Source organism: Sturnus vulgaris, chromosome 3, assembly GCF_052056855.1.
Source record: "Sturnus vulgaris isolate bStuVul1 chromosome 3, bStuVul1.hap1, whole genome shotgun sequence".
In the NCBI taxonomy this organism is placed as follows: domain Eukaryota; kingdom Metazoa; phylum Chordata; class Aves; order Passeriformes; family Sturnidae; genus Sturnus; species Sturnus vulgaris.
In genome coordinates this window covers 43,586,828-43,607,179 of record NC_142245.1, presented here as the reverse complement: position 1 = coordinate 43,607,179, position 20,352 = coordinate 43,586,828, and the positions used below count along the sequence as shown (strand labels likewise).

Genomic DNA, 20,352 nt, shown 5'->3' with positions numbered 1-20,352 from the left:
GCAGAACACAGAAAAGTAGTCTAATATTCATACATTATTTATATTATGAATATATAAGCCTATGCACCTTCTTATGTCTACAAGCAGCACATGGCCTTCATGCCACTTCTGTTCCACAAATGGCTTATTGGGCTAGATTTTTAACCAAACACCATTTCCTTAAAAAAGTAAATTATGGGCCTTCAAAAAGAAGTGTTTGCTCATACTCAACAATGTGATTCAAAGTTTTGTTCACAAGAACAAGCAGGAACAGGAATTTGAGGAGACAAAGAGCTGAAACCCTTAACATTATCAACTGACCTGTGAGCTGCCAGCCAGAGTTCACAGAGTAACTCAGCATGTGGCATATCCATTTTTCATTAGGAAAAAAACAATCAATCCTTTTCATCGTAGGAAAAGCAGAGCACTGGGAAACCCAAGATGTCTCCTGAGATGGATTTTTTTGTTGTTTTTAACACCAGGCTTATAATTCAGGATTGGAGGACATTGGTTTTGGCCAGGAGCATCATAAACCTCTTGAGGTTCCTTCCATTCCTGAAAACCAGTCATACATAGGTCCCTCCTGCCTTCTGTCTGGGCCTACCTTTTTACAGATACATATTATTCAGATTTTTGAAACTGAATTATCCTGATTTATGAAGCATTGTTAGTCCTATTTTGTCTTGAATAAAAGGACCTCAATGTCATCATGTGGAAGCAGTGAGGGAGGGAATTCACCCAGACAGTATTACAGAATATGCATGTTTAGAAGTAGGAGCTGTAAGGTTTTTCCAACAGTTGGAAGATGATAGACAAGTCAGTCCTTAACTATCAGACAACAAGTCTTTGCTCCATTATGGCAGCTTCACAAGAGATGAAAGGGAAAGTGTGTACATGAAGGGGAAAATACTGGGTTTATTTCTGGTTTAGATCAATTCTCTACATTTGTCAAACACAGGAAAAAAATCAAAACCTCTGTTTTAATACTGTAAATACACAAAATAACCACCAAAAAAGTGCTTTGGATTCTGCAAGACCGCTTGTGTAACACATAAATGAACATAACATTTCAATCATATCATAATTGAAGTTGCCCATCCTCCCCAAATCAGGATTTTCCATTTTAGCATGAAGGTATATTGTTTTTCACTGTTCCCTAAGGTCCCTTTCACCCCATCATTTCAGCATGTTGATAACAACAGCCAAATCGAGGAATGAAAATAGAAGGCAGCTGGTAAGATAATCCTGGACGTCATCCGGATGCAAGTGAAGCATGAGCATCTAATTCATTAAGGGAGTGGGAGGATTAGGGTGGTGCTGAGCATCTATTCTGTTTAATTTGACATTCCATTAATTTAGTCTCTCAGTGGACAGGACGGAGGTGCAACATAATTATAGCTCAGAATCTGAAACCTCTGGCATGTCTGAAGACTTATTAGTTCTGTGGCAGTTGGCTGGGGGCAGTGTGGCAAGAGAGATGAGCAGACTTTGTGCTCGCTGTACCCAATATGCTTCAGTAATAAACTGCATGAAGTTCTCCTTGGAGATCAAAGACACTGCCTCTATATAGCAAATGACTTTCCAAGAGCTTTGAGAGCAGAAACTTCCAAGGATGCTTCACAAGGTGAGCCTATTTTGTATCGGACAAAACAGCTGCTGTAAAACGTAGATGGAAGAGGTAGGATCCTAAATTTCTTCTCAAAGTGAACAGCATTGCTGAAAACACAAACCTCTGTTCCTAGTGAGCCTCTTTTCCTGCACAGCTACTCAAACAGTCATAATGATTCACCAACCAAATTCTGCTCTGAATGAATGTTCAGCAGCAGCAAATCCACAGGTCCTGTTCTGACACGTATTCAACCTTAGCAAGCATCCTACCTCTGAACCACCACTCTGGAACTTGTGGGACACAACGTTTTGACAGGAGCTCTTGGGAAAAAGAAATATCAAAAAACATCTGCCCAGTCACCTCTAAGTATCAAAATAAATGACCAGATTTTTCAAGGGCTCTCAAAATACATCAGTAACTGGGGAATCTGAGAGTTTGAGATGTTCCCAACCCCTTACAACAATAAAAACAAACCCTTTAACATGTCTCTCACTCCAGCTGGCATCTCACCTTGAAGTCACATCAGATTTTATTTCCTTGATAGAGACGTAGATGTGTGAAAAGATATGTAATAGGAGCCCCCACTAATATGTTTCTCACAGAAAAATGACATCTTGATACCATATTGATTTAGTCTATTGGACACCACTGGCTATCACAGGTGCAGCTTTATAGAGAGAAAATCAGACTCATTAAAAATGACATAAGTCACAGTACCATGACATTTAGATAAACTTAGGATATACAAACAGCCAGACCTTTTAACTGCATTTCAATGTAATTAGCTGAGGGATGGCAGCCAGATGAACAATATTAGAGACAGAAACTCTCAGCTAAATCATACAGCAAACAAAGCATCAGGAACTTGTCATCACTGTCCATCGCATTTCATATCCGCAGGAGTCAGAGGCCTCCTGCATTCAGACTGTAGCCCCCAGCCAGGTAATCAAGAGAAGTCACTGCTTCCTTTGCTCCTGCAATACATTTAAGGGCCTGCTGGAACTGAATGAAGACATTTGAAGAGGTAAAACCCACCTGGCAGATGAAACCAGTGGATGAGCACTGCCGAACCCAAAGACTGAATTTCCTCTTTTTCCTCTTGCGCAGCTCCCTCTCTGTACAGGTAGCAATGAAAACAGGATCCTCATCTATCAGGGGCTCATGTAGTACCTGCAAGTGGCAAGAAAAGAGGCAGGGAAAGAAACATGAGTGCTTAAAAAAGGTGCTTTAAATGCTTTCAAGGAAATACAATCCTTGCACTGTACTTGTGTGCATCACCCCAAAGAAGCAAACCCACTTTTTTGATGCTACCATCCAACAAAAACCAAAAGCCTGGCCAAGCACAACCCATTACGGATAGCTGCTCTACACGTAATTTGCAAACATTGCAAGGCACAGCTCTCACTTCTTACTATCTGCTACAGTTCAACATCCTTCCAAAATGATGCAGGGGATGGGACAGGGAGAGTGAATTGTTACCAGCATCCTTCTCCATGCTTCTTCATAAGCTTCATATTGTTTGGCAGAATGTCTTCCACCCAAATATCCCCTACAACTTGTTGTAAAGTACATTCCTTGGTTATAGCAAAGGAAAACACATAATAAAGAGAGAGAGAAGGGAGAAAAAGATGCTTTCTGCTGCCACTTAAGGAGGAGGTGAAGAGAGAGAAAATATTTTTCCTGGCAGCAGCAGCTTTAGGGAAGTCTGCCTTGCCTTAGGAGCTGAAAAAATTGACAAAAGGAGACAACGATAAACCACCAGAGGCAGGAATAGAAAAAGATAAGGCAGGCTGGAGCAAGTAACAAAGACCTGTGAAAGTGAAGCAGCATTCTCCATCCACATGATGTAAGTGGTTCCCTGTTTCATACAACTTTTTTGTTACAGTTCTCTCCATTAATTTAGTAGGAAAGCTGAAGCTGATACTGTTAGGTATCACACTGTGGAATTCACCTATAGAAAAGTTCTAGTAGCTCCCCACAGCTCACAGGCAGCTGTACATAACATTCACATACCTGACTGTGAGATGTGCAAGTTGTCTAACAAGCCACTTCTGAAAGTACAAAGACTTGTAAACTGTTGAAAGGTCTCAGCTGATGAATGCTGACCAAATTCAGACACATACAGCTAAATCAGAGCAAGTCACTGCAGGCTCCCCTCCTTGTACATGAGGGGAAAGCAGTCCCAGCAGGCCATAATTCATACCCTTGTAAAGACGTGCAAAATAGTCAGATGGGTTATAATTTAAAGGAGTCTGTTCTTTTCCAGCGACCATCCATCCAGGAGACAGGCTCAGATATAGGTATGCAGAGGCTCCCACCCTCAGACAAAGCCTTTCCATGCCTGCATGTGTGCTACTTTTGTGCATGTCCATGCAGTGAGTGGCAGAAATGAGAACAAAGCTGCGCTAAGCCTGGGAGTGATGCTTGTAGGAGAGATGTGGTGGGTGAGCAGCTAAGCATCAGAGATGAGCAGCTGCTGGCCTCCTGAATACAAGATGTTTGCTGAACATCATTCTGTCAGCCCAAAATAGGCACCTGTGCCCTCCCCACACAGTGATGGCTGCACACTGTCATTTATACACACTCCACTTCTTAACGACTCATGAAACATTCACAGGACCATCTGAAAGCACTCTTGTGAAATGTTCAAATTATACACCAAAATGCAGATGTGAGCAAGGAGAGCTGCACACAAAGCTATTTGTTCTTCCAGCTGCAGCTGCCCTGTTTCCCCACTGAAGCCAAATCTTCCTCTCTCAAGGTCCACACAGAACACAACCTTTCCTTATCTAAAGGCTACCTAGGGCATTTCCTGCTTCTGCCTCAGAGGATTCTGAACAGCATTTTGCAAATATTAAACTTGCCCTCATTTGCTTTTGCCTTTCTGCATCGCATGTGCAGAGGGAAGGAGCACATCCTTTGGGATAGGGTTGGATGCATGGTTAAGAATTTCTCAGCTTCTGGAAAGGCTCTCTTGCCTGCCAGATCCCATTGAGTGGTGTGGTTCCACTGCTGTAATCTCCCCTGCTGTCAGATGGAGAGCAGCAGAAAGAAAAGACTGGTTAAGGTTCACCTTAGGACATCTTCTACCCTCTGTCATTAGCTTCTTTCCCTCTGCACCACAGCATCAACTCTCTTTGCAGCAGCTCTACTGCATCCTGTTTACCCTTCACACTCTTTCTGCTTTCTATGACCCAATAAGGCTTGTCATCTTACATCAAGCCTTACATCTAGAAAGCAAATATAAATATTTAAGACCTCTCTCCATCTTCCTTTTCTTCCTGCCCATGCTCAGCCCTGCCTTCCCTCCTTTGTTCCCCCATATTGAATTTAAGTAATTTCTCTCTAAGTTCCTACTCAACTTTTGTGAAAAGGGAATAAATATGTGAATAGACTAAGGCAAGATCTGCTTTTCCTGCAAAGACAGGCAAGGAAAATTACCTGAAAACCCTGGAGCTTGGTCTTCCTTCAGAGAGTGGGGGACAAGTGTCACTCTTCCACATGTAACCACTGCTTCAACAGCTGTGAAGAACTTGGCAAGCAAGGCACTGTATGGGCTGTGCCTGCCCCTGGCACTGACATGGTGTTTTTAGAACAAAAGTTAGCCCTGCTGCTACTGGCCCATCCTATTAGTTTGTTCACCCTCCTGTATTCTCAGTCTCCTTGCTTTTCCTGTAATCTCAAATCCACCTATTTGCCAAATCCCTATGCAAAGTTATATTTGCTCCCTTTCTATTCCCCATTCTTGCTGTTGCTGCAATACACACTTTTACAGGAGTGAGCTTACTGCCCCCAGGGCATATTCTTTCCTGCTTCTCATCTTCCTTGATAAAAATAAACTTTCAGGCTTAATTGACTCTACACATATTCCTGGCTGCCTCTTCACCATCTTTTCCTCACTCCCCAAGTGTTCCCCTCTTCCTATTCTGACTTCCTATGATGAAAGATAGATTGTGGATTTCTTCATAGAAATCATCCCTATTTTTTTCTCTCAAATTCCCAGTTCTGTTCAGATCTTAGAAGCTCCTCATCTAGTTGCTTTGCTCCCCCACTGCTCCCCCACTGCTTTCTTTACTTTTCTTCCCTTTCTTTATAGTAATCCTTATCCCTAATAGATCTACCTGCCAAACTTTCACTCTTTATTTTCCCCTCAATATGTGTTTGCACTCCAAGTGTTGCAAAGGCAAGACTCCAAGATGGGACTCCATCAATTGCTCCATCTCACAGTATTTTTCACTAACAGAACAAAACAGCTACTGTCAGGAGTGCCTTTCTTGTCCATTTTAGATCATTTTCAATGCTCTTTCCACACCAAAATCCCACCCATCCTCTCTCACCAGAGCCCAACCAGGCTTGTATACAAAGCCCTGAATCATTTAGTCTTTGTACTTGGAACTCCTGGACTTCATATACTTAGATAATGAACCAACATATCCGGGAAACATCTCCCCCTGAGCTCCATGGCCATCCACAATACAGGCAGTCTCTTCAGCCTGTCTCCTGGAGAAGCTGCCCCAGCTTGCTTTGTCTCTGGATTTTGGTGGGTACCATCCAGTTGCAGAGGCCCCTGGGTAACTGCATCTGGATGCACAGTCAGTTATTTCTTGTGCAAGAGTAACTCATGCTTCTACCTCTCTGCTCCAAAGTTCCTCCTGTCTAATCTAAATTCTCTTGCTGGTGTCTGACATCTCTGCTTGCATATCTAGCTGCCAGTTCTGATTTCATTATGCTGCATTTGAGAGCATCTCCCTTCCCTTAAGAACCCCTCAGTATCTCCTTTTTTGGTCATTGCAGACGTCCCTCTCCTACTGCTGCAGGTATCACTGGCTAGTGAATCTGAATGTCAGTCTTTACCTCCTACTTGCAAAATCTCCTCAGCCAGGCAATGCCTGCATTTTCCAGGCTTTCTGAGTAAGAGCTCTAAAATGGCACTCATTTTAGAGTAACAACCCACCCACCCAGACAAGTTTACATCCAAAACCCACAACCATCCTGCAACAGTTTTACTTTTACTCAACATAAGGCAACATTCTCCCACAGACTGCTGCTGGAAAGCCATTTTCCTAGTCCATCACACTGACCACATCATTTTTCTTTATTTCTCTCTCATAGTTCTTCTCCAGTATATCAGACAGATTCTTTCTCTTTTAATTTTCAAAGTCCTGCTTGGCCTATCCGCATTTTACAGATCTTCTTTGCCATCATTCAAAGGTTAACTCTGACCTCCAATGGAGCCATGATTCCCTACTCCTCTGCCCATTTGTTCAGTCTTCAATCAATCCTCTTAAAAAAAAAAAAGTCAGTTCTTACAGCACTCCATTACCATTAGGTAATTTAAAAATAGCAATGAAGTTTCATCATTTTCTGTTGCCAAACTCTCCCTAAAATCTGGCTTCATGAAAGGATCAACTGGCCAAGAGCTACAGCACATCAGAAATTCACCTTGCTATTCAATATTCTTATTACTCCTTTGTCTGTCTATCTCTTGCTTGATGTCTCCTACTTGGCCAGTGTTCTCTGAATATTTATGTATTTGTGTCATAGTCACAGAAGCCCTAAGACAGAATGATTCTCATTTGGGACCAGCATCCTTAACTCCTAAAGAATCATTTTGAGAACAGGAAATCTGAAATCTAGAGGTACAGCACAAGCAAGATCTTATAATTTGGAAATACCCAGTATCAAATGAACATTTAATCATGGGGACACAAAAGCAAGTTCACCAGCCCGTTTTTGCCCTTCTGTGTTTTCAAAGAGGCTGTCATCCAAAGATGTGAGCTGGTTTGAAGAGCTATGTTGAAACTGCATAGCTGTACCCTATGATACCACCGAGAATGAAACACAAAGAAGCTGCCCAGTAATTGGCTAAAGTTTATGCACTGTGCCCTTGGAGCCAGAGGTTGGACTTACATCTCTCTTTTTGCCAGGGGGTTCACTCCTGCTGAAGATAAGAAGGTGACTGTTTCCAGCTGGTATTTCACTGGGCAGATGCAAAACTGTTTGGTTCCAAAACACCAAAGAGAAGGTACTTTAGAGAGAGAGAGAGAAGCAGACAGTACCTGGGTTTATGCTCCTGACCTCTCCCACAGCAGTCAGGGGCAGCCAGAGACAGCAATCCTGTCTAGCCACATCCTGCTGACAAACATATAAATACTCAGCAGGCACAGAGGGATATTTGAGCAGTGATGTTATTTCCCCTGAACTCCTCTGGTTTCTGGAATTCAGTGTGTATCCTTGGCAGGTGAGTACCCTTGAATTTGCTGCTCTATACCTCCCGAGTGCAGGCAGGGCATCCTCCCTGCCTTCAGGCTTGCAGACAGTAGCACAGCTACAAAACTAAGTAGCAAAGAAACAACACTGCTTACAAGAACAGAACCAAATTTCCTCCTCTTGCTGCTCAAGTAGAGGCAGTGTTTATTTATACAGATGATGCTGAAGAGGGATAGGATGCAGAGAATATTCCTGTCATTTTGTTCTTTACTAATCTAGGTCAAAACATCATTTTTGAAACTTCAGAAACTTCAGCTAGCACTGCTGATACACAATTAAAATGTTCTGGACTTTCAATTCCTTCATAAGCTAGAGAGTAATTATTTCCTTTTGTTTGCTCAGTATATTTAGCAAAATAATTATAATTCACTAGATGGTTTTCTTTGCTTTCATATACTGGCATAGTTCTTTCTCCCTGTTTCCTTTCATAGCAACTGTGGTGTTATTTTTACAGGCACATTTGGGTGGGGGGAGGGGTCACAGATGAGAAAAAAAACCCAAAGTAATTTCTGACAGAAGTTCCACTTGAAGAATCTTTTCTAGCTTTCCAAAAATAAAAGATCAAATCTATAGAAGAAATAACTGTGAAGGCAGATGTTTTACTGCCTGCTGGATGCAGGTTGTCTGTGCTCTGTCCATAGGGGTGATTTAAACATGGCATCTTCCTAATCTTTATTCTGTGAATCCACACTGCCAGACGAAGAAAGTCACTTAACAAGCTTACACATAAGCCCAAACAGCCCTTCTGCATTCAACAGGAGCTGTGATTTAGCTGTTTGATGTCACTTACAAGAAGGTAGCATAAACCTTGTGGGTCAGCAACAAGCCACCCAGGTACCACAAATCTCATGCTTAAGATACAGATGTACCTTAAGCAACAAATCCATTCTGAACTTGGGATTTCAGGTATCACTGATCACAGAAACCTGGACCCACCCCCCCTTTCCAACTGGCTTTCAGAGGCAGAACTTCCAAAAGCCCATCTAAGTGGGTCTTTTACCACATCTTTCCATTTATTTCTGTGCAACTGCCTAATTATTTTAAATTATTTCTGGTATTTCTCACTGGGCATTCTGGGTTTGATGTTTACTGCAGTCTGCACTCAAGACAATTTGCAGGGAGAGACTCTTTCCTGCTGTTTTGAGCAGATGGGGTCCTCATCTCTTGAGACAGGTAGTGTGCAGCCCTGACTGATGGCACCCAGGAGGATGTCACACACAAGGCTCCTTTCAGGAGGAGGCCTGGAACATCCCCCAGTAGGCTACTAGAGGTACACTAGGGTATTTTTAACAACAGATTCAAAACCTTATTCTTTCTCACAGGGTTATTTTTGAAGCTGCATTTTAGTGCTTTTTGTTCCACTCAATATCACCGAAACCTGCTGCGTAGAAATTGCTGACGTAAACACTGACAAAGGAGCAGAGAAGTGGAGGGGGAAGGAAGAAAATTGGGCTCTCTCTACTTCTTCCCCCTTATTTTCTTTAAGTAGCATCTCCTTACCAAGCTCAGGATAAAAATACATTTCACTTGAAGATTTAAATGTTTTGCCACTGCAAACAGGGTGCTGTGATTTTGTCAATTCCGTTCTCAAGCCTTGCTTAGGATGAGGAATGGGAGAAGGGATATACATGCAAATCAAATCTTACCCTTTAATGGATTTGCTCTCACAGTGTATGCCACAGCACACCATTATAAGCATTTGCATTAGACAAAGTGATCACATTTCTGAAGCCTTTATCTTCTGCCCATTGAAGTCAGCAGCCATAAGGATTAGATTTCATCTTTATGGGAGCTCAGTCCCAACAATTCCATGTTTCTCACTGCCTATTTAGTCTTAATGGAAACACACCTTGCATAGCTTAGTGAGCACAGTCCTCCATCCCCCTTCTCTACCTTAACAGTATTTTAGGCAGCTGTGCTCTCATGAGTTATATAGATCTGATTTTTATTGTCTATAAAAGAGAAAAAACTGTAATCACTCGCTATTTATTTTAGGCACACTTCAATGGATGTGATGCATCTATGCCTTCATTAATTTTGTGTGATGGGCAAAAATGGGATGCTTCAGAAGGGAAACAGGAAGAAAAAGAGGACAATGAACACAATACCCTTTCCAAACGCCTAAGTGAAATATTTATATTCTGGAAATAGAGAATGGATTGAAAATTATATCAAGCAGTAACATATTTCATGCTTATTCCTTTTTCTTTCCAGATTTCTGAAGACGACCAGTAGCAACAGCTTCAAAAGCAGATCATTTGTACTGAACAAAGTTTAAGTAGAATATGATGAATATGAAAAGATTTTCATCTGTCTCCCTTTTCAGCCATGAGGAAACAGCTGTGTTACTGAACCATACAGCAAGCACCTACTGCTAAGGTCAGACAGTCACTTTAGCAAACTCAACTCCTCCATCCAACTCAGCCTGCAGCAGGAGCAGCTTCCCTCCAGTCCAGCTGCACCCCCTCTGCCCTTTCTATCCTTGCACAGTCTGCAGGTTCCCATCCTTAGGTTAGCAAAACCTACTGGTGCCAGCCTCAGTGAGAAGTGCCCAGGCTTGTGTAGGTCACTAAAGCAAACAGCTCCAGCTCAGAGAGCACCATTTCCACCGAAAGCTGCTTGGTGCCTGCACTGACAGACACTGATGAGCACTCACACAGGGCACTGCTGCTTTCTCTCTCGTTTCACAGAGGCATTGCAACACAGCTTCACACTGGGAAGCCCCAGCTCTTTCCCCAGGCAGCTGTGCTGGGCACTTTCTGTCACAGTGAGACAACCAGAGTGCACAGGTCAGATGTTCCCTGCCAGCAGCTTAACTCTTACCTGGGCTTGTGAAGGTCTGAAAGCAGAGTCAAAGCCATTCTGCAGAGAGTCCAGAAAAGGCTGGATTTTGTAGAGGCTATGCGTTGTCTGGCTCGAGCGGAAGGCCACAATGTGGAAGTACTTCAGAATCTTCTCAAACCTTGATTGTGTCATGATAAGTGCAATGCTCTTGTTGCTGTAGAAGCCGCTGCTCCAGATGCTGAGAACAGACTCACAGTGGTGGATGCTGGTTGATATCATGTAGCCTAGGAAAGCCTTCATTTCTGTCAAGGTGACATCAATCCAGGCATCGTCACTACCAAACCTCTCCTGGTATTTCTTGGCATACATGTTGGTCTGGACCACCATATTCTTTAGTACATTGTCAGGGACAAAGAGCTGAAAAAAGTCCATGGCACTGGCAGTCAAGGGCATTTTTCGTGTTGGACCTAGGATAAAAGCAAGAAGGAAAGATAGGCACACTCCTGATCACCACAAGGCATGTCCAACACCAGAAATTTAAAGCATTAATTTTACTAATGCAAAATTTACTGATTAATAATTAATTAATAATTTACCGATTAGTTTTACTAATGCAAAAGATGGCGTGTACCCATTGTCTGACAGACTTCATCAGGAAACTTCCCCTCCCCCTCCATTCTTCCTCCTGTATGATACTATACTCTCTGAAAAGTTTCTCCCTCTGCTCTGCATGCTCATTACTTGGCAGCATGCAGGCCTGTGAGACATGCAGGCATTTTATTTCTCTACTTACACATTATCTGCAACTTTTATCCTCAGCAGCTGTTTTGGACTTTTTCTGGATAGACTTTTATTCTGCATGCCAAAGCAATACCTTCCTTCAAACAGCCCAGAAGGACAGTGTGAGCCCTCCAGAGACAGCACTGCCCTCATCCCAGATGACAATTTCTAGGCTCTAGAACCTGATCCCACCTTTTCTCCTGTACCTCTAATTCCTTCCTAGTTCATTTTCTTAATTCTATGACTTTCACATCGGCCCCTGCTCCACACAGAGCCACATACAGGTCACACTTATGTTTTTGAGTTTTGTGTCTCTGCCACCACATTGGGGTTTTATCCTGAACTCTGATATCCCCAAGAAAGCACATTACCAGAACAAATCCCAGCCACCATGTGGCTAAGTGTCATTATCCCACGTCACAGGGAATATTTTTAGCTCTATAATGCATGCAGTGCTCCTCTTCCTCCCATAATGTAATAAGCCTTGCAGTGGCATGCTGTCATTACTCTAGCATTTCACTGATCTTGCACCTTCTCTGCCAGTTTCAACTACTCCATAAGAGGAGGGCGAAAAAACCAAAAAGGAGGCTCTAAGGGCTGTAAGCACTGTATCAGTGTTACAAGGTCAGCCAGCCAAACTCCAGATTACCCTAAGCTGAATTAGGAACATCAAACCCACACCAGCATTTACAGCCCACTCTCCTCTAATTCCTCCCACAAACTAACCAAGCTCCATTCAAAAAGTAGTAGTTTTCATGCTTGAACCTCATGGTAGTGTTTTAGTTACCAGGTGAGGGTAGGGAACATTCTTTATTCTACAGAAGCAGTGAAAACCAATACCCTGAGAGAAGCAGCCTCTTCAAACCCAGCAGACAGGGGAGGACTTAAAAGCAGCTCTACACTCCTGTGAAAAAGACAGTGTCATGGGTATAATCCCAAACCAAGAGCTGGATCCATGAAATACCACACCTTAGTCCAGCAGCCTTCAGCTGGAATTACACAAATACTGTGGTTGGACTTGCTCTTAAGCCTTAATGTTTGGGTGCACTCTGGTGAACTCAAGCTACTAGAAGGACAGCAAAAATAGCATCAAGGCTTTGAAACAATAAACCTTCAGGTTGCAAAGAATGCCAAAAAAGCAAACAAAATTGGGGTTTTTTTTTGTAAGTGTAGCAGGGAAAAAACATCTATTTAAAGGTTACTTTCCAATTTTAATTTGTGAGATGAGAAACTCAGTTGAAAGGACATTCCTCTATGTTGTAAGACCAGAGGAAAGAGCCCCACACAAACCATGCTTTGGTAAGAACAGAAGAGAAAATGTCAGTTTAAATGATAAAGGGTTTTCATTATCAAGTGAAAACTATGGGGCTTGAATAGATAATTTACTTCACCCTAACTGCTAGTGCAATACTAAAGCTGCTTAACAAATGTTTTCTTCTTTTGATCAGAAGGTTTATTTTCTGCTAGCACTGGCTTGACTATTATAGCTCACAAAAGATGCTCTGCCCATGATTCTGTATCTTCATTCTTCCCCATAACTTAATCAAGTTTTTATATTCTGCAGTAGGTATGGCTTTCTGATAACAACACATGGAACAGACTGTATTCCTAGTTATAGAGGAAATCTTGAGTAACTATAGAACTCAACTCCAGTGCTCAGGCAACCTTCTAGGTAGCATACAGAGATGGTTTTGAAATACTTCAGAATTGAAATACTTCAGAAGCAGAAGCTGGGAGTAGGGGTAATGCTTTAAATCTTGTCCACAGCAAACAATAATTCATAAAACATTAAGACTTACAAAGTAAAGTATGTTCGTCTTGAGACTTGTGGATATAGACAATAGTACATGCTGTACTCCATCTATAGGGAGGTAAGAGCAGTCAGAAGCACAAAAAATGTACTTTTGGTGTAACTAAATTTTCAGCAGCTGCACAAGTTTACCTTGCTAAGTCTTTAAGGAAACTTGACAGATATACAAGATATGATAATCCTTTCTTACCCAGCAGTCCTGCTCCAGCCACAGAGAACCTGCTACCTCCTCTCCTTCCTGAAATAAATATCCAAGCTTTGTATCTCATTGGTCATGCAGAACCGACACAGCTCTAAAAAAGCAAGCTGAATCACTTTCTGACTCAAACATCAACATAATTGTTGATTAAATAAAATTATGAAAGCCCCTGTATAATCTCATTTTCTTAAAAAACAGCCTTTGCCTCCCTGGCAAAGTGAGCACAACTGATTCATAATTTACTGATATGCAATATAACAAGAATGACATTGAATTTGAGTAGGAAAAGAACTGAATTTTTAACATTAATTGAGTTTTGCATAGTTAATGACCAGCCTAAAATATTTAAATATGACTTTCTTAATACACAAATATATCCCATAGAGAGAGCCAACTGTCTGTATAAGGAACTTAAATACCTAATTCGTACTTTTAAAGGATTTTTATATTGATTTAAATGGCACTTACCCAGAAAATATTGATATGAAGAGTTCTGTGTTTTCATACATGCACTGTTTACCTTTCCAGGCTTTACTTAGTCAAATGAAAGAGTGGCTTTGCCTAGTTGTCCATTCTCAGAATGATTATACAATTATATTATGACTGTATGTAAAATTCAGATTTTTCTCTCTCCTCTGCTATAGAGTGTTCGTATGGAGAATAGATTTACCTTCATAGGGTTTCTTTAGACGCCAATCAGGGTTTCCAATACAAATTACAAAGTGGAGAAGCACTCTTGGAGTGTCTGAACATGCAGCCAGACCGAGTATTCCGTGCAGAGTCAGGACAGAGACAGAGGTCTACTGAATAACCTCTGACTGGGCAGCACACACTCCAGCACCAGTACCTTGGGCTTGCTCTAAGTGACCTTGTAGGACATGGAATATAACAAACAACTTCTTTTATGATACAGCCTAAACACCCAAGCTCTTCTTCCTTCTCACTCCATCTGCCAGCAAAAGTTTTCCTGTGCAATCCACAGCAACAAGCTTGCAAGTCATTACTGCTATTTTGACTAGTTGGTTCCATTTTCTCTTTTGCACTCAGAAGGAATGTCTCCCACAAAGAGACATCTCCATTTATAAGAATAGTCTCAAAATAAATGAAAAAAACTAAGCATGAAAAGCCATTTATGTGTCCGTACTGGCGATCTGACTGTGAAGCAAAAGCTGGCACCTGACCCTTGGAGTGTGTGCATTGCAGAGCCCAGTTTGGCTCAACTCAGCTCAGGGCAAACTGCAGCTGCCTCCCTGGCTCTGCTGTCTAGCAAGAGAACAGGCTGCACACTCAACTTCTCAGCAAACATATCCACTGCAGAACTCCCAGAAAGATTTAAGAAAAAATTCAGGTGGAACTTCAGGCAGCCCCTGCATGTAGTCCTACAATCTCTGGTCTCTCTTGGATGGGTCCCCACTGGTCACATTCTTTCCCCTGCTTCATTCTCTTTCTCGTCTTCCTCTCTGAGCAACACATGAGGAAAAAAATAAGAACCCCAAGTGAATGAAATACTTTTTCCTTACTTAACTGTTTTGCAGAATTAAGTAATTTGAGAGCATTTTTAACAGGTTCATACATCCTTTCCCATTTTTTTCTGTTCTGATTCCCAACCTGTAATTTAGCAACTCGGCGTTCACAGACTCAGAATAAGGGATGGACAAAAGAAGGAAAGTTTCAAAACGTATTGTAACCTATCAATGCTTACAACATAGCATAAAAATCTTAAGAAGGTCAAAAGCATGTTATTTTGGGCAGGATAAATCAGATGTGTAAGGAGAAAACACAGTGAAAGAAAGTTCTTTTGCTCTGCTGTGCAAAAGACTCTGCTCTCATTCAAACTGCAATCAAGGCCCACAATAAAATATCCCATTACGCTGACAGGCCCAGGTGTTACCCTATGTATAATAGCCCAAATTGCATCGTTTGTAAACAAACCTTGCACAGACCTAATCACAGCTGACTTTGAAATTGATGCAACTTCATTAACAGCTTGGCCAAATCAGGAACAGGAGTGATAGAAGTATCAGTTCAAGAATTTAGAAGTAATTTTATTGTCTTATTTGAGGAAAAATCTAACAATTTATGGCCATGCATGAGAATAGCTCATTAAGTGTATTATATACAGATACATACCTAAGAAAAATCAGTCTAGAAACTTTTTTTTTTGGCTGTTGGGAAGTACTTTCTCCTCCAACATATGGTACAGCCTTCAAAACCCAAGGTTTAAAAAGCCAATTAATTCCTTTTTCCTAAGTCCAAGCAATTAAAGACTGTTTTATATTTCTGACAAGACACCTTTGCAAAAGTGCACAGCATGATTTTTTGGTCTTATTTAGAGAACATAAAAAAATGCTGACAGAAGCCTTTCATCAGAAAATAGTCATCCATCAAAAAAATAATGACGTCTTTATGGAAGGTGTCAATTAATGAAATATGACAGACAGTTAAAACAATTTCTCATCTTTTTCAATGTATAGAGAGCATTATAAAGAGCTTAAAAAAAAAAAAAGAGGCAAGAAAACAAAAAATGCTGCTTTAATATTTCCCTAGTGAATATTTTTCAGAATTTCTCTTCACACTGTTTCCTCATGTAACCTTTGAAAGCATTGGAGCTTATCTGGCTTGCCAGCATATCAGTTTTCATATCAGCTCTATTCTTAATGGCCTGGAAATAAACATCAGACCATCTTCAAACCATAGCCAGTTTGATGGCCTTACAACAAGCCTGTCAAGACAGCTTGAAGTAACATAACTCTTCTTTTCTGAGTTTTATTCCAGTTAATTTCAGAGACCACTCTCCTGTACGAACTGGGCAGCAAGTATCCAGGTCTTTGGGACATTATGCTGCATGTTTTTGTTCATCTTCATTAGAAAAAGCTACCAAAGCTTCAGTGACAGACCTCCTTTGCTAAGTCAAAGGTATCATCCTAATTTATACCAGCTGTGGTTCTGATCAGTATTTTGAGCAAGTAGATGTCTGCATCTGTTATTTTAGAGAACAAATCTTAGTTTCCTTCAGGGACTGCCTTGCACAAGAATTCAATATAAATGATGAAAACATGATCCATACTGTGGCATTGCTTGGAGTTGAGAGCCAGCTTAGGGGGAGGCAATAAAAAAAGTCAACAACTCCCAAGCAGACAGTCTTGGCTTGCATAGTCCTTCCAAAGAAGGCTCTTTTTGTAGACTAAGGGCTCGCTTTCAGCAGCCCGTGCTCCTGGGTAAGTTCTAGCAAGGTCACCTTTACAGAAACTTACTTTGCAGCCTTGTGTGGGCGCTCAGTAGCTGCACTTCTGCTTTACATTTAGTTTCAGTAAGTCTACTCCAAGCTACTTAGCAAGTGTGATTTGACTGCACTCTTCCAACCTTATAAGTAAGCCTTTAACAATGCCTCCACGTCTGCACATAATAACCGTAGTCAAAAAATTGTTCCAAACAGCTTCTCTGAAAGGCCACATTCTCTTCCCTCCTCGGCATTAAAAAGGATTGTTTTCTTCACAGCGTCAGCAATAAAGCGATCCACAGACTATAGTCTGACTTTTATCCATAGAGAGCATTAAGAGCTGTGTCTAGAAGCAATCCAAGGACAAATGAAAGTGACCTGAAAATCAGCACAGAGCTGCTCTGTGCTGACTCTGGTCCTAAGAGTCCCTGGCCTCCACAGCACGCAGCACTGAATTAGTGATAAATTAAATAGAGAACTTATTTAGTAAATCACACAGTAAAATTTAAATTAAGCAGTAAAATTAATGAAGTATTTAGCAAACTAAGGAACTTCCTGCAATTCAGCTTGTTTCCATGCTGTGTACTGGATCCGAACTGTCATTCAGCTTTTTAAGCATTATAGCAAAGCCCTTGAGCATTAAGTGTAGCAGGTCAACCTGGCACAGGTCAGGGATGAGTGAGGCACAGTTCCACCAAACACAAGACAGTCTCCTCCCCTGATGCGACAATGATCTCCCAATGCCTGGGGTGATAACCAAGGCACCCTGCCCATTCCTTCTCCATACTGCCAAGTGCTGCCAGTTCAGCCTGCAAAAGGTGAAGAATTCCAATGGGGCATCGAGATTGGGATACCAAGCGCAAAGAATTTTGACTCTTAGTAGATTATCTTGTGTGATAAGACATTGTAGAACAACTAAATTTGGGGGCATTTTCAAGAGATGAAGCAGGCAGGTATTACACCTTTCCCATAGACCAGATTTATGTTGTACCACCAACAGCACTGGTCTGAGAATGAGAACATGCCAGACATGTTGTGGCAGTCTTCCATGGAACTGTGCCTTGTTGTAGATTTAAGCCATGGCAAAAAAACTGTTTAATTAAGAGAGTATTTTGTGTTTACCATCATATTTTAAAGCTACAAAGCTTTCAAGCTATCACAAGTACAAAGGATAAAAAGCCCACTGTGGCTGATGTCGACACCTTTAAATATATACTTAATTTTCGTGGTGAGATCTTGCAACCTACCAAACACCATCTTCCCAACATCCAACAGAACCTCCCAATACACTGATACAAGGTCTTAGGGTTAAAATAATTTCCAGAAGCCAAAGACCTTAAAGCAGTAAAGCCAATGCTGAAGTACTACCATATTGTGTCAGTTTACATAATTCCTTGCACATTATTTGGCTGTGGGACTGCATATGCTTCTCCTCAGGGGAATTCCTGCTGCAGCAGCTTCCATGGCAATAGTCCACTGCACACTTTTGCCACTGTAAGTTTTCTATTAACATTTTACTGCACTGCTCCTGGCAGCCCAGCTGACACTGGGCATATCTCGCAGATTAGAGATGACCATCGATGTGCTGACTTCATACACCACCTGTAACACAGCTTTCAGAAAATCACATAGCAGCTACACATCTGTCTGTGGGCACAGCTGTGCACATTTATGAAATAACTGTACAAAGCAGAATGGATAGTTTTATGTCAGCACAACTCCCATTACCAGCAGGGTGACTTTCGTAACTAAATCCCAGAAGACTGCTGTGGGATGGTTCCACGGGGGACTCCTCTCCTGCACTGGCAACTCTGGCAGGTGCAATCCTACCATCCCATCTTTCTGTCCCAGACTCCTGCTCTGCTCTAGTGTACACTGTTCACAAATATCATTACCCCCATGCAACTTGCTCCTTTCCGGAAATTTAAAATAAAAATCCCCCTTAAGGATCAGCAATATTTGATGTGAGGACCTGCCTTGAAAGGTAGGGCTTTTGTGTTTGAAGGAGAGAAAATAGCCTGGTGTGTTTTCCAAGCAAAACATCAGAATATTTAAGTTATCTTGTGTAAATAAAAGTCAATAAAAATGACCCAATTAATGAGATGCTGAAAGCCTTCACAGCAACTCCTGCCTTTTACATACAACACACACATATGCCATTGAAAAATAAACCTCCAGTTTTTGAGTAAGTCTCACACAGAAATGGCTATTTTGTTCAAAAATTAGTTATTTAAGAAAAAAGGACAAAAAAAAAAAAAGAATACAGCAACCAGAAATCCAGACAGTTTAGTAAAACATTGGAGACAGACTTATAATGCACAAACATTAATTTTAGTACAGAACCTCTTAATGATTCATATCCATCCCACATGAGCTAAAGTATCTACAGTACTGGTCTCTGCAATTGCTTCCCAGAAGCAACAGGCTCTTCCTGGAGAAGACAGGGAGTAGTTGTTAGGGTAAGCACATAGTCCCCAAAGGATTCAATGCTACTGCTCATGAACAGATAGGAGTACCCACTGCAGCACCCACTTGGGAGAGGGTGATCAGCAGGATGATGCTGCAGCTCGGCTAGAAGAGCTCAAAACCTGGAATCTGCCAAGGAGGCTGGTGACAGGAGCTGCATTGGGATACTATCCAAGCTTTTTCAAACCTGTTTCTTTTAGGTTGTACCAGCCTCCCTTGGATTACTGCTCTCTGTAAGAAAGTGTGCACTTGCATTTCTAGGTGAGTTTTATCAACTGCTCAGTAAGAAAAGTCTTCTCTGTGTCATCACCCCAGACTAAGAGGCAAAGGAGCTCTCATCACTCCATATTGCATTTGCACTTAGATACATGCTTTTAAACTTGTAATTTCCTTGCTTTATATTCTCCATTTTCCTCTCCAACACCCTCAAAAATCTTGGGACAAGCCACATGTTCTCTGCTGGTGCATTAGGCTTAGAGACAGCTAAAAGTCTTAATATTTTCTTAGGACACCTAAGATGGAAAGTGGAGGTCATGCATTTGCAATCCTTGCTAGAGTCAGGACTCCTTTACACATACACAATATCACTTTGTGTGCTTTTGGTTCTCTTATTGCTCTTTTACTCCTGCCCCTGTTGTTAGACTGTCTTTTTCCATCCTTGTTCTGCCAGCCTGAAGAAGTGACCAGTGTTGCAGGCTGTCTGAACATCTCAACTCAAGGCAAGCAGTTGGAAAATTCAATAACCGACTTCTATACACCATGTACATCAACATCCCTAATCCTCTTACCACATGCAGGATACATGACACACCCCACAGCACTCCAAGTGCTTAGACTTCCTAATAACTCTTATAAAACCACAACTTGCTAGTTTTAATAAGTCAGTGCACTTCTTCAACAATTAAAAGTGTAAAAAAGGGCAGTCACCTGAGAAAAAGATGGGATTTATTATTTGTACTGCCTGTGTTAACTTCAGGGTGACATAAATGTGTTTACAAGCCACTGTACCCCCGGAGAAGGTTTTCAAGGAGTTGCATCTGCAGAAAGCAAGCCAGAAACACAACTCTGAGCTGAACAGCACATAGAGTGGGAGTGGGATCCTCAGTGGCACAGCACTGCTCAGTCTCAGCAGCAGCAGTCCCTCAGCAGCACAGCTTCCCTCCCACAACCTCTGCCACTGTGAGCAGCCTGTGGAAGTGCTCAGCTCCCGGCAGCTCCCACCATGGCACCAGTAC

At 41.7% G+C, this 20,352-nt stretch overlaps 1 protein-coding gene across 1 annotated transcript in view; it reads right to left on the bottom strand.

The window, feature by feature from the left end:
• Window positions 1–20,352, bottom strand: part of PGBD5 (piggyBac transposable element derived 5) — a 62,595-nt gene that overhangs the window by 25,246 nt on the left and 16,997 nt on the right. Inside the window, exons 2-3 of the mRNA XM_088161485.1 lie at window positions 10,682–11,109; window positions 2,624–2,758 (exon numbers count right to left, since the gene is read on the bottom strand). Coding sequence (XP_088017611.1) covers window positions 2,624–2,758; window positions 10,682–11,109 — 563 coding nt within the window. The remainder of the gene's footprint in view (window positions 1–2,623; window positions 2,759–10,681; window positions 11,110–20,352) is intronic.